Source organism: Mytilus californianus, unplaced genomic scaffold, assembly GCF_021869535.1.
Source record: "Mytilus californianus isolate M0D057914Y unplaced genomic scaffold, xbMytCali1.0.p SCAF_1, whole genome shotgun sequence".
NCBI lineage: Eukaryota > Metazoa > Mollusca > Bivalvia > Mytilida > Mytilidae > Mytilus > Mytilus californianus.
The window spans coordinates 36,530,106-36,544,114 of NW_026262581.1; the positions used below are offsets into that span (position 1 = coordinate 36,530,106).

At 34.6% G+C, this 14,009-nt stretch overlaps 1 protein-coding gene across 7 annotated transcripts in view; it reads right to left on the reverse strand.

Moving 5' to 3' along the window:
* LOC127702524 (gelsolin-like protein 2) overlaps positions 1–10,548 on the reverse strand; it is a 54,574-nt gene extending 44,026 nt beyond the window's left edge. For 5 of the 7 annotated variants that reach the window (XM_052206808.1, XM_052206791.1, XM_052206784.1 and 2 more), the window contains exons 1-2: positions 10,462–10,548; positions 1,454–1,497 (exon numbers count right to left, since the gene is read on the reverse strand). In XM_052206808.1, the coding sequence (XP_052062768.1) occupies positions 1,454–1,460 (7 nt within the window). In that variant the 5' untranslated portion in view covers positions 1,461–1,497; positions 10,462–10,548. Of the gene's footprint in view, positions 1–1,453; positions 1,498–3,770; positions 3,839–10,461 lie in introns of those variants that run through there. The other 2 variants (XM_052206792.1, XM_052206797.1) reach the window with 2 other exon arrangements.
* Positions 10,549–14,009: the final 3,461 nt, after the last annotated feature.

Below are 14,009 nucleotides of genomic sequence, written 5' to 3' on the forward strand. Positions count from 1 at the left end.
TGACGAAAAAAGTGCAGAAAACTGATTATTTGAGTGAATTTTCTAAGTCCAAGGACCATAACTCTGCACAAAATCATCAGACCGGAACAAAATTCGAACTTGATCTGTAACTTGTCATGATTAAACAATACCCCAAATATCGTGTGGAAAACTGATTTGCCGGACTGACAGATGGACAGACAGACAGACGGACATTGTGCAAACCTAAAGTCCCCTTTGACTTCGTCGGTAGGGAACTAATAACTCCAAAACAGGTTGACAGATTTTTTTTAGTTTCAGGGGTAGATATGTTTTGTCTTGATCCTTTTTGCAAGTTAGATTTTAAACCTAGCACCTATACTTTTTAAAGATAACAGCCAATAACTGCTAAAAGTTCTTCTCTTATTGCTATAGTTTTAGAAATATTAGCCAAAACTGTAGTTTGACACATGGCAGGTTTGTTAATCTGGAGGAAAATCACAAACTTTGTAGTTGACATCCTATAGATAAAGCAGACAAACTTTGGTATCAATCCATTGAGCAATTCCAGAGATGATTTTTAAAGAAAAGTTTATGGACAACGGACAACATAGTGACAAAAGACAGAGGCAAAGCGATGGCAAAAGCTCACATTGCCCTTAGGGGCTACCTATAAAACAATTTTTACACATCTTCTCAGAAACTGCAAGTGATATCTACCAAGATATACAAAGGGGTATAAAAAGTGAGCAATAGCCCACAGTACATATTGTTGAAGGTTATTTTCCATTTAACATTGATTGTTAAAAGAGGACATTATTTCATCCTCAGTGGTCTTGTGGTAGCCTCAAATGTAGGAGGTACAGGATTCTACCCCAACCTAGGTAAAAAAGACTATAATATTGGTATTTGCTGCTTCTACAAAAAACATTTACTATCATGAGTCAAGATTGGTAGGCTCTGATTTAGTGAGATAGCACAATAGAAGTCTATTTATATGGTGTGTCAGTCTAGTATAAGGCAGGTATCGTCTTATCACATCATTTTTGATGGGTGGGAGGATGTGAGGGGGCTGTTTTTTGTTGCCCTTTCTTTGTGAATTAAGGCTTCTGTCAACATGCTTGTCTATATCACTGTGGCCAGTTTGTTTTTGTGGAGTACCCAGAGAGAACAATCTATCTTCAGCAAGAACATTGGAATTCCTAGTCCATTAAGATAGGAATCGAAAGCACTAGAAAGTTAGAAAGCATTAGAACTCACTATGCAGTGTTGACAGGCTGGCTAGTGATTGTTGTAGATGAACTACTAAGAATACTTGACCAGTGTGTTCTCAAGTGATCATTTGCTACCTGAATTATCTTTTCAGGCTTTATTTTTGTGTAGACATTACATTGCTGTTTGATTGACATATTTTAAATCATTACTCTGAAAAATCATTACATTAGAAAGCAAAATATGGGCTGTATCTACCTTGTCTATTGGATAACTTTCTTACCTGTCATCTTTTATTTTTACTTGATATGAATCAACAGAGGAGACCTGTAAAATAGGAAATTAATATCAGTTAAGAAATTTCAATACTGTTTAAACTGGTAAAATTTTTGGTGTGTTAATTAATTATTGCAATTGCTTTCCAAGATCTTCTGGAGATAAAAATATTTAAAAAACATTTGTCTGCCTACACATGCTAGAGGGGACGGTTTCAGATCTACACTGTACAAAATTAAAGAACCTTAGTGAGCACGCTCACATACCCCACGTCCCCACATTGTCACTGGAGAAATAAAATAACTGTAAGAAAAAAAAATTGTATAAGAAAAAAAATTGAATCATAATTTCCTGTCGATATGCACATCTACATAGTATGTCCTTATTATCTTATTATTTTCATGAAATTCTATTGTGTGGTTTGAGAGGAGTTGCGATGACAAAAGGTTGCAGTAGTATATTGGGCAAATAAGTTCAATGGGGCGTAACTCCTGGAAAAAAAATTGAATCGTAATTTCCTGTCGATATGCACATCTACGTAGTATGTCCTTATAATTATCTACAAAGTTTCATGAAATTTTGTTGTGTGGTTTCAGAGGAGTTGAGATGACAAACTGTTGCAGTAGTACATTAAAGTAAATAAGTTCAAAGGGGCGTAACTCCTAGAAAAAAAAATTGAATCATAATTTCCTGTCGATATGCACATCTACGTAGTATGTCCTTATTATCTACAAAGTTTCATGAAATTCTGTTGTGTGGTTTCAGAGGAGTTGCGATGACAAACTGTTGCAGAGGTTTATTGAAGCAAATAAGTTCAAAGGGGCGTAATTCCTAGAAAAAAAATTGAATCGTAATTTCCTGTCGATATGCACATCTACATAGTATGTCCTTATTATCTGAAAAGGTTTCATGAAATTCTATTGTGTGGTTTGAGAGGAGTTGCGATGACAAAAGGTTGCAGTAGTATATTGGGCAAATAAGTTCAAAGGGGCGTAACTCCTGGAAAAAAAATTGAATCGTAATTTCCTGTCGATATGCACATCTACGTTGTATGTCCTTATTATCTACAAAGTTTCATGATATTTTGTTGTGTGGTTTCAGAGGAGTTGCGATGACAAACTGTTGCAGAGGTTTATTGAAGCAAATAAGTTCAAAGGGGCGTAACTCCTAGAAAAAAAAATTAAATCGTAATTACCTGTCGATATGCACAACTACATAGTATGTCCTTATTATCTAAAAAGGTTTCGTGAAATTCTGTTGTGTGGTTTGAGAGGAGTTGCGATGACAAGAAACAGGACTGACGGACTGACGGATGGACAGACAGACAGACGGACGGACAGACGGACGGACAGACGGGTCAAAAACATTATACCCTCTGCAACTCGTTGCGTGGGGTATAAAAATGTATATTGAAATATTCACTTATCAAACACCCTAAAGGTATATGACTTATATGTATGTCATGTATATACTCATTGACAAAATTTTAAAAATGTAGTTGTACTGAATTTTCATTACATATATATAACTACAACATATGACAAGTGTGAATGATTAACTACAAAATGTACATCTGTTCCTGGTATATTACACACATATACTACTATGACTATGAGATAATAGTCTTTTAATCTACTCCTACCTAAAACTTCTGTGTATAACTTTAACTATAGTAGTAGTGATTCATGTCACTGAAAGTTGTACAACCCGGAAAATACTACTTTACAGTTAACATTAAGTGTGACTACCAACTTATCAATGAACAGGAAGTTATTTTAATACAACAAAATAGAAAAGGTGTTTTTTTGGACAAAATGAATGCAAGGTGCAGCCTAGCCAAATAAATATTACTGGACAAATATTTAAGAATATCATATTCCACAAATTGTAGGAAATATATTTAATGCATTCAATGCATAGTCTGACATTTATCATTTTTGATTACTGGGTAAAACTTTTTAAATTTGACAACTTTTGTTAGTTTGCATAGTTAGAAAAATTATGTCTGTCCTCAGTGGACTGACATGTCTGAGGAATGAAATTTCTGTGAAAAACATTAGCACTTAATTTCTTTTATTGGTTTGACACATACCTATTTTTTTCCAGTACATAGTGTATTAAAGTTTTTTTTTTAAATTGTGACCAAATTCAAGATGTCCCGTTTTATAAAATAATATCAATAATATTTTTAACTTTTTAACTTTGTCAGGAAAAAAAGGAAAATTAATGTTTACCAAATCATTAAAACTTCATTTAAAATAGCCTAAGTTCTAAAATTAAAGCATGTTTTATGACTATTCATTAATCTATCTATGCATACTTACTTACTTACTGACACATCAACTGCTGACTTAGACACAGACAAGATTGTAACCAGGTTTATACACATATCAGATGATTCATAATTTCACATTCCAGGCAAATAATGTATGAAAGCTTTATAGATTTTGTGATGATGAATCAAAAATCAGGGAAGAAAGAAACAAAATTTTGTTGGATTTGTAAAAAAGCATACACCCTTATTGTAAATAACATGAGGGATGAAATTTACTTGTACATTACTAAATTATAATTACCTGTACCATATAATAAGGAAACAGTTAAAATGTTCTTCCTTTCCATTTGAAAATCCCCCAGCTAAAAATGATATATTGATCCCCTTTAAATGGGGATATATTTTAATATGAATGTATATGATAAAATTTAGGAATTACCACCAATATGATCTACAGAAAGGAGTAGATGGAGAGCCAGTAACCCCCAAAAAAGGCCCTGTGAAGATGTATTTTTTAAACTTTGATTGTTTGAGTAAATCTGATGTGTATGTGAAGCTAAATGTATTATATTTGAAAGTATTATAAGAAAAATTGTTAACCTTGGTATTTATACATATATTGGCCTGAAATAAGATAAGGTTTCATTTTAGTCCATTTTTCTAGAAATTTGTCACCTTTTTCAACCTTTTTTCATGATTTAATAATTTGCACCACCCCTCGACTATTGAAATTTTGGTTAAAAAGTGAAGAATATGGTTTAAAATGAATAATTCAACAAAAACATTTGTGGGCGAGCGGTGGCACCACTGTTAATTTTTCAAACAACTGTCATAAATTTTGTCAAATTGTGCAAAAAAATCAGGTTTTAACAAAATTCACCTTAATTTATGACATCACAAATACACCACTAACATGACTAATGCAGCAATTGAATTGGTAAAAATCTTTTTTAACTGAAACAATTGGATATTTAATTTGAACACATGTTTCACAACATGATCACATTTAAAATCAAATCAAACTTTAAGGGCAAAAATTATGGGTTAAGTGAACCAACTTCTATAAAGATTGTTGGATTTTATTTTTCTTTAATTCTTAATCATGTTTATAATTGGTAACCTGGATGTTTAATTTCATATACTATTCGTCAAATATATTACTATCATTATATATACATGTATTTTCTACATTGAATGTAGTTTGTAGTTCTACATACAAATAAATTAATACAACCCAAAGTGTCTTAGTACATGTATCAATATGATTAATATACATGTACATGTACCAGTACTCATTTGAATGGATTGTTATTTTTAAGCTTTGATTACATTCTTTAATACCATACTATATCTACCATGCCAGTATGTACATGTATACATTTTTTATACCTGAGAGTGAATTGATTATTTTGCACTCAGGTAACAAAGCCTTGAACTCCAGCCACATTCAAGTTGATAAACAAGTATCAGATGTGCATTCTTCTGTATGTATTTAAACTGGTCGTCAGTAGTTTGATAAGTTTTGATAAAAAAAACATTTATCAAATTTGTGTTCTGTAACTTAATTCCCACCATCCATTCAAAATATTATGCACTCAAGACTTTACATCATATCATAACATGCATAAGAGAAAAGTTAAATTTATCTAATTTTAAATTTCTAAGTAAACTTCACATTTTAAAGTTAACAAGAATGTGTCCATAGAACACGGATGCCCCACTCACACTATCATTTTCTATGTTCAGTGGACCGTGAAATTGGGGTCAAAACTCTAATTTGGCATTAAAATCAGAAAGATCATATCATAGGGAACATGTGTACTAAGTTTCAAGTTGATTGGACTTCAACTTCATTAATAAACAGCTGCGCCATGATACGCCCGTCGCATAAAAAACGAAAGGGAGCTCACATCAATAGATATGAACAATTCACCAAAGTTTTATGCAAATTGGTTGAAGCGTTTTTGAGTTAATGTCCGACATGTTGACGACGGACGGATGGACAGAGGTATAACATAATACGTTCCTTAAACGGGCGTATAAAAACTACCTTGACCAAAAACTTTAACCTGAAGCGGGACAGACAGACGGACGGACGATCACAGACCAGAAAACATAATGCCCCTACTACGATCGTAGATGGGGCATAAAAATACATAACAACTGGAAAGTATAAATATCATATTATTGGTAGGGTGGTGTGGTTGAATCTGTATACATTTGTAATATGTACCCAGAGTTCCCACCCCTCTATTTAATTTTGGGGTTTATATATATTTCTTTAAGAATGCAGATTTTGTAAGTTTTTTTTATAATGAATGAATGAATAACATGAAGATGTCAAAATTACCTTACTTTAAATAGTAATCATGCAATACACTGTCACATCCAAAATAAATAATTTACATATTGCTTTGATTACAAGTGTGTTTACACATGCATGTACTGTACATGTACATGCTGTATTGAATAGAAAAAACAGCTGCCTAATCACACTTACTGAGACAACATATCTTATCAATACCACTCTACGTCAGCAAGGGCTCTGCTGTGAGGCACAGAAACAAATAATTCAAGCAAAGAAATTCACAACTTGATCCTGTGTATAGGTACATGTATCAGCACTGTGTATAAAAATTATGGAAATCAGTTGAGGCAATCTTGACTGATCTTATGACATAGAAGAGCCAATGGACACATAGCATGATAACTGAAGGGCATCTTACTGCCAACTTTGGATTGACCCCAATTACTTCATCTCGGCAGTTGTTTAAGGGCTGGACCAATTCAATAACTCTGCTGAGTGTTCCAATAGGCTTTTAACTCGTATGGTTAATACATTCGTAGAAATATGTAATTTTTTACATATTTTAATTTTATCTATAGATCACATGTTTTAACTCTACATTCTTCAGTGAAAACAGGCATTCCAAAATATGTTTATGATAATCTAAACTCAGGGTACTTATTAACTACAAGGAGAATGATGATAACAAGTGTGGAACCGAAATGAAAATTGTCTGTACTGTTAATTAAGCATGTAGACTACCAATCTGTACATTACAAATGTATACAAAGAAAACAATTGATTGCATTACAAGATGAGTTATAACCTTGCTTCTAGTTTGTATGCTAGGGTTACTAAGGTTGCAGCACCATTCTATCATTTTTGACACATAATGACATTGAAGTTTTATATAAGTATTATTAAAACTGAAATTCCACATCCACACTGTGTTGCATAACCTTTTTCGGGATAAGAACATGTATATAATAAAATGCTTCGCTGGGCGCAGCTTGATACGACCGCAGAGGTCGAACCCTGAACAGTTGGGGCAAGTATGGACACAACATTCAAGCTTGATACAGCTCTGAATTTGAATTGTGATTAAATATTTGACACAGCATAGGTTTTTGACACAGAAAGAATGTGGTCTAAGAACTTCAATTTTTTTAATTTACCTATTATGGTCCAATGTCCAAAATCAAAATACATGGTTAGATTCAGCATATCAAAGAACCCCATATATTCAATTTTTGTTGAAATCAAACAAAGTTTAATTTTGGACCCCGATTTTGACCAACTTGAAAACTGGGCCCATAATCAAAAATCTAAATACATGTTTAGATTCAGCATATCAAAGTACCCTAAAAATTCAATTTTTGTTAAAATCAAACTAAGTTTAATTTTGGACCCTTTTGACCTTAATGTAGACCAATTTGAAAACGGAACCAAAAATTAAGAATCTAAATACACGGTTAGATTCGGCATATCAAAGAACCCCAATAATTCAATTTTTGATGAAATCAAACAAAGTTAAATTTTGGACCCTTTGGACCTCAATGTGGACCAATTTAAAAACGGGGCCCAAAATCCAAAAACTTAATACACGGTTAGATTCAGCATATTAAAGAACCCCAAGAATTCAAGAATAAAACCCCATTGAAATTGATCAAGAAATAAGCAATTTATACGAAGTATCTTCTTTTGCACAATACTGTGCAATTGAATATTTCTTGCTATTGTGCAATACTGTACAATTGACAATTTCTTGCTATTGCGCAATATTGTGCTATTGGATATTTCTTGCTATTGCGCAATACTGTGCAATTGAAGATTTCTTGCTATTGCGCAATACTGTGCAATTGAAGATTTCTTGCAATTGTGCAATACTGTGCAATTGAAAATTTCTTGCTATTGCACAATACTTATTATATAATAATTTACACATCCTGTTTGGTGTGTATCTCCTACCATATCATTATTATTTGCTTTTAAATATTAATCAGAAATAACCAACTTAAAATGGAAAATTTTAAAAGAAAAAAAAAAGGAAAAAAAGAAAAAAAAATAAATCCCCCCCCCAAATTTTTTGAACCCCCTTATGATTCATCACCCCCAAACTCAATCCCAGCCTTCCCTTTGTGGTATGGTACCTTGCAGTACAATTTCAGAGAGATCCATACACTTGAACACAAGTTATTGTCTGGAAACTAGAAAAATGCTTATTTTTGGCCCCTTTTTGGCCCCCAATTCCTAAACGTTTCGGGCAATTACCCCCAAACTCAATTCCAGCTTTCCCTTTGTGATATGGAACCTTGTAGTACAATTTCAGAAATATCCAAACACTTACACACAAGTTATTGTCATGAAACTAGAAAAATGCTTGTTTTTTGCCCCTTTTTTGGCCCCTAATTCCTAAAATTTTGAGGCAATTACCCCCAAAATCAATTACAGCCTTCCCTTTGTGATATGGAACCTTGTGGTACAATGCCAGAGAGATCCATACACTTACACACAAGTTATTGTCTGGAAGTTACAAAAATGCTTATTTTTGGCCCCTTTTTGGCCCCTAATTCCTTAACTGTTGGTACCATAACCCCCAAAATCAATCCCCACCTTCCTTTCGTGGTATTGAACCTTATGGTAAAATTTCATGGAGATCCATTCACTTAAACTAAAGTTAGAGTGCGAAAACCAATGTGTCTTCGGACGACGCCGGACGACGCCAGACAACGACGACGACGACGACGACGACGACGCCAACGTCATACCAATATACGACCAAAAAATTTTCAATTTTTGCGGTCGTATAAAAATGTATATTAAAAGAAAACACAAATTCAGAGAGCCTAGCAGGCAATTCAACAAAAACAAGAATGTGTCCATAGTACCATGTAGTACACGGATGCCCCACTCGCATTATCATTTTCTATGTTCAGTGGACTGTGAAATTGGGGTAAAAACTCTAATTTGGCATTAAAATTAGAAAGATCATATCATAGGGAACATGTGTACTAAGTTTCAAGTTGATTGGACTTCAACTTCATCAAAAACTACCTTGACCAAAAACTTTAACCTGAAGTGGGAAAGAAGGACAAACGGACCCACAGACCAGAAAACTTAATGCCCCCTACTACTTTCGTAGGTCGTCATAAAAATGATGGTGAAATGAATTAGTTAAACAAAAATTTAGAGCTCATTGTAACTTGTCAAAATAAACAATTGATGTTTTTTTTAGAGTTCCAAAATCAACATCAATAAAAATTATTCATGTTATTATTGCTATTTTAAAAACAAAATTTAATTATATAGTTTAGTACCACATTTATAATATATTCTACCGTGCGACTGGCTGTAAGGTTCATCTTTCTTAGGTAATATGCATTTTGAACCTCTATTTAAAGGTTACCACTGTTATACATTTGTAGGTCAATTTTCTTAGGTCCCAAGGGTGGCCTTTTATATACAGGTTGACTGTATTGTTAAAATATTTTCAGAGAGAACATTGGTGCATTGTTGTACCGTGGTTCTATAAGGATCGATTTATTGTTGTTCATTTAATGTCCAGTGGCAAATAGTTCATACATGTTAAGGGTCATGGACTTCATGGGCTTTTGACTCTACACTGTGAGTGTGAACTGAGAACTGGTATGTTAAAGGTGGCTCCAACATGGTCAAATCCGACCTGGGACCTTGGCAGTTGGGGGGTTTGGCAGGCGACCTTTGCTGACCTGACTTCTCTCAAAAACCACATGTGACCTTTAAAAATGTTCCGAACCCTTACCTAAAAGACTTGCATGTACCTTGTTGTACTTAAATATTGTAAATAGTGACCTTGGGACCTAATGGGGTACCTGACTGGAGCCCCTTAAAGGTGCACTACCTTCAGATCAAAGATTTTTTTTACACCATCAAGTAAGACAAAAAATAGGTGGGAGAGAAAAAAAGGTTGGAGATAGGGGGCGGGAGAAGGGTACCCCATGTCCACCCCCTCATATATGTCTCTGGTAATATGATACTTAGTAGTTATTGTCCCTAAAACTTGTACCAACTGTGATATATGTAGAAAAATTTGGCAAGTAGGTAATATACCCCTAAAGATTTTTAAAAAAAATCACTAAACATTCCATATAATTACATGGATTTACAAGTACAAGTTATTTGTTGTTTTTTTTGTGTGATACGTAGGCTATTTTCAATTTTGATTTTTCATTAACAAAAATATTTACATTGTTCCTGCATTCATTGAATACCAGATGCATTCAACCGGGCAATATATTGGGCGTGTCATTGTCAAAAACTGTTTTCCTCTTCTTGTACATACTCTATACTGATAAGTATTAAACTATCTGTCATCTGATGACTATTATTTCAGATTCTTTAAGTAAGTACTTTGTTTCATACATAAATAACAAGCAACTGTTATCATTAATTAATTCAAACAAGCATCACTTACCTAGAGTTAACAGTGGAAAAAACTTTCTGCAAGTGCCGACTTCCGGATTCTACCTTATATGGTTTTCACCTGGGATGTGGGCGAGGATTTTTTCGCGCCCTTTTTTGAATGAAAATATTCGTATGCCGATAACGCCTCCAAAATTTTGCGGCTAAAAATGGAGGTAGTCACCGCAGAAACATCACAGTGTTCATTTTTTTTAACACAATAGAAAATAGATAATTCTAGCAAAACAAACTTGTGAAAATATGCATCAAAGAGGTAAAGGGTTATTTTCGTGCAACGTGTTTTGCCATTTTTATTTCACGTGCAGCCGTGAAAAAGGTTCGCTATTCACCGTGTTTCGTGAAATCGGTAAAAAGATCAACGTGCACTAAAAGAAATTTTTAATTGTTCGTTCATCGTGAAATGGCAATTTTATTTCGCGTTCTTCCGTGCAGATACCCCCTTACGCCCCTCATCAAACTATGATACCATATTTTGCCAGGTTAGCGATTGAAGATCATAGGAGTAAAGGCTATTTTAAAACTTAACATTTAAACATGAAATGAGTTTCTATATTAAACTGAGTCGCTCACCTTGCAAAAATATGCTATTTTGATGTTTATATTCCGCTTTTTCGCAAACAAATCATTTATCTTCGAATCGTGATACATTATACAATTATGGCCCGTTGAAAAGGTGAATATCCAAAATTGTCAACACGAGAAGGTTATTTCACTGAGGGCGCAGCCCGAAGTGAAATAACTTTTAAGGGTTGACAATTTTGGATATTCATCGCTTCTAAAGGGCCACAATTGTTGTATTATACCGAACTAACAGTGGAAGGGCATTTTGAATCATTGTAAAAGCACTTACCCTTACTTGAGTCAGTAACAAACACAAGTTGACGTTCAAAAATACATGTAATTTGTGTCTTAGAATTCTCGTATGTACAACAAAGGTAGATTCTTTTTGTAAAATATTGATGGCCCTGAAAAGGACCGTTATTAGAGATATCATCGGCACAAGATGCACGCCTTATTTCCTCTTCTCTTGATCAATGGGCTTCCTGTAACTTGAACGTTGCCATTTTGTTTATTTACGTTTGTGACGTCATTTTCATGAGTACAAATCAACAAACTAAAAAGGTTATTCGCCGGTGAATAATAGGGTTATTCAACGCTGGTGTAATTTTTAAGGGTTATTCGTTCTTCCTTGCAATTGAATGAAAATTAATTGAATTATTCCATGTCACGTGATAACGTTTTACCCAATAGAATTGTTTGAAATATATGTAAGGTATAATAATCATTTTTATGTTGTTCTAATGAAATACGTCAGTGAGACAACAAGAAGGACACGCGGGAAAACATCAGTGAGACAGCAAGAAGGACACGCGGGTATACGTCAGTGAGACAGTAAGAAGGACGCGCGGGTATACGTAAGTGAGACAGTAAGAAGGACACGCGGGTATGTACATCAGTGAGACAGCAAGAAGAACACGCGCATTGGCTGATCCAAGGGGTGTTCCTGGGGTTGGACCCCCCTTTAATTTTTTTTTAATTATGTGAACGTTTCATGGTGTTCCGGAGGTTGCAACCCCCTTTGAAAATGATGGCATGATCCGCGCCTGACGCGGGTATATATATACGTCAGTGAGACAGTAAGAAGCCTAGGACACGCGGGTATACATCAGTGAGACAGCAAGAAGAACACGCACATTGGCTGATCCAGGAGATGTTCCTGGTGTTGGACCCCCCCCCCCCCCCCTTTTCGATTTTTTTTTAATTATGTGAACGTTTCATTGTGTTCTGGGGGTTGCAACCCCCTTTGAAAAATGGCTGGATCCGCGCCTGACGCGGGTATATATATATACGTCAGTGAGACAGCAAGAAGGTCATGCGCGTATACGCCAGTGAGACAGCAAGGACACCGTCGGGTATACGTCAGTGAGACAACAAAAAGGCAACGAGGGTATGCTTCAGTGAGACAGCAAGGACACGCGGATATTCGTCAGTGAACCAGCAATAAGGACACCCGGAAATGCATCAGTGAGACAGCAGCATTACAACAAAATATTATAAACCAAGACGACATTCATAAACTATTTTTATAGAGCATTATATTTCAGAAGGTAGAAGACATGGATGCTTCATACCTTGTATGCAGATACCTTATTTTACAAAGTGTCATATTTCCATTGTTATTTGCCTCATTTTCATGCTTCAGCGACTGATTAAAAAATACAGTTTTTTGTCGTGTGAATTTCTCACTTAATATGAGTAATAGGATATATTTGGTATATAGGTTCCTTGCAACGTATCCATGTCCGTCAGATAGGGTTCACCTGACCTCGACCTCATTTCATGGATCAAGGTTAAAGTTATGTGATTAGGTCAGTTTCTCGGATAATATAAGCAGCAGGTCAACTATATGTGGTGTATGGAATGATTGTAGTGGGTACATGTCAGTCTGACAGGTTTCACCTGACCTTGATCTATTTTTCATGGTTCATTGGTCAATGTTAAGTTTTGTGTTTTGTTATGTTTTTCAAGTACTATAAGCGATTGGTCAACTATATTTGGTATATGAAATGATTTTAAGGTGTACATGTCTGTCTAGCAGGTATCATCTGACCTTGACCCCATTTTCATGGTTCAATGGACAATGTTGAGTTTTATGTTTTAGTCTGTTTTTCAAATACTAATAGCAATAGGTCAGCTATTTCTGGTGAATGGAATAATTGTAAGGTGTACATGTCTGTCTGGTAGGTATCAGACCTTGACCTCAATTTCGTGATGAATTGGTCAATATTTAGTTTTCGTGTTTTGGTCTGTTTTTCAGTTACATGTACCATAATAAATATGTCAACTATATTTGGTGTATGGAATAATTGTAAGTGTACATGTCTGTCTGACAGGATTTATCTGACCTTAACCTCTTTGTCATGGATCTTTGAAAATATCAAGTTTATATGATACTTGTAGTACAACCTTAAACCACTGTTCCGGGTTATGGAGAGGGTTGGGGCGCACAAACGTGTTTAACACTGCCTCATTTTGTATGTGCCTGCCCCATTCAGGAGCCTAATATTCAGTGGTTGTCGTTTTTTGCTGTATAGCATATTTGTTTTTCGTTTCTTGTTTTGTACATAAATCATGTCGACTCGTTAGTTTTCTCGTTTGAAGTGTTTTACATTTGTCATTTCGGGGTCTTTTATAGCTTGCTAAACGGTATGGAATTTGCTCATTGTTGAAGGCCGTATGGTAACCTATGTCATTTGGTCTCTGGTGGAGAGTTGTCTCATTGTCAATCATACCGCATCTTCTTATTTCTTTTTATAAAATCTAAATTTAACCATTGAACAGTAACCATCCAATTTCTCAGTTACCTAAGGAGCTTTAGCTTTGAAATCAGTTAGAATTAGTTTCAAATTGTTAATTTACACTATATTGATTGAATATTTATTCTGAAAAGCTTTTTCGGTGGAAATGAACTGGAAAAACTTCTACTGATTTTCAAATCTCTTTGGAAAATGTTTCATGTCACAGGTGTAAATATAAATA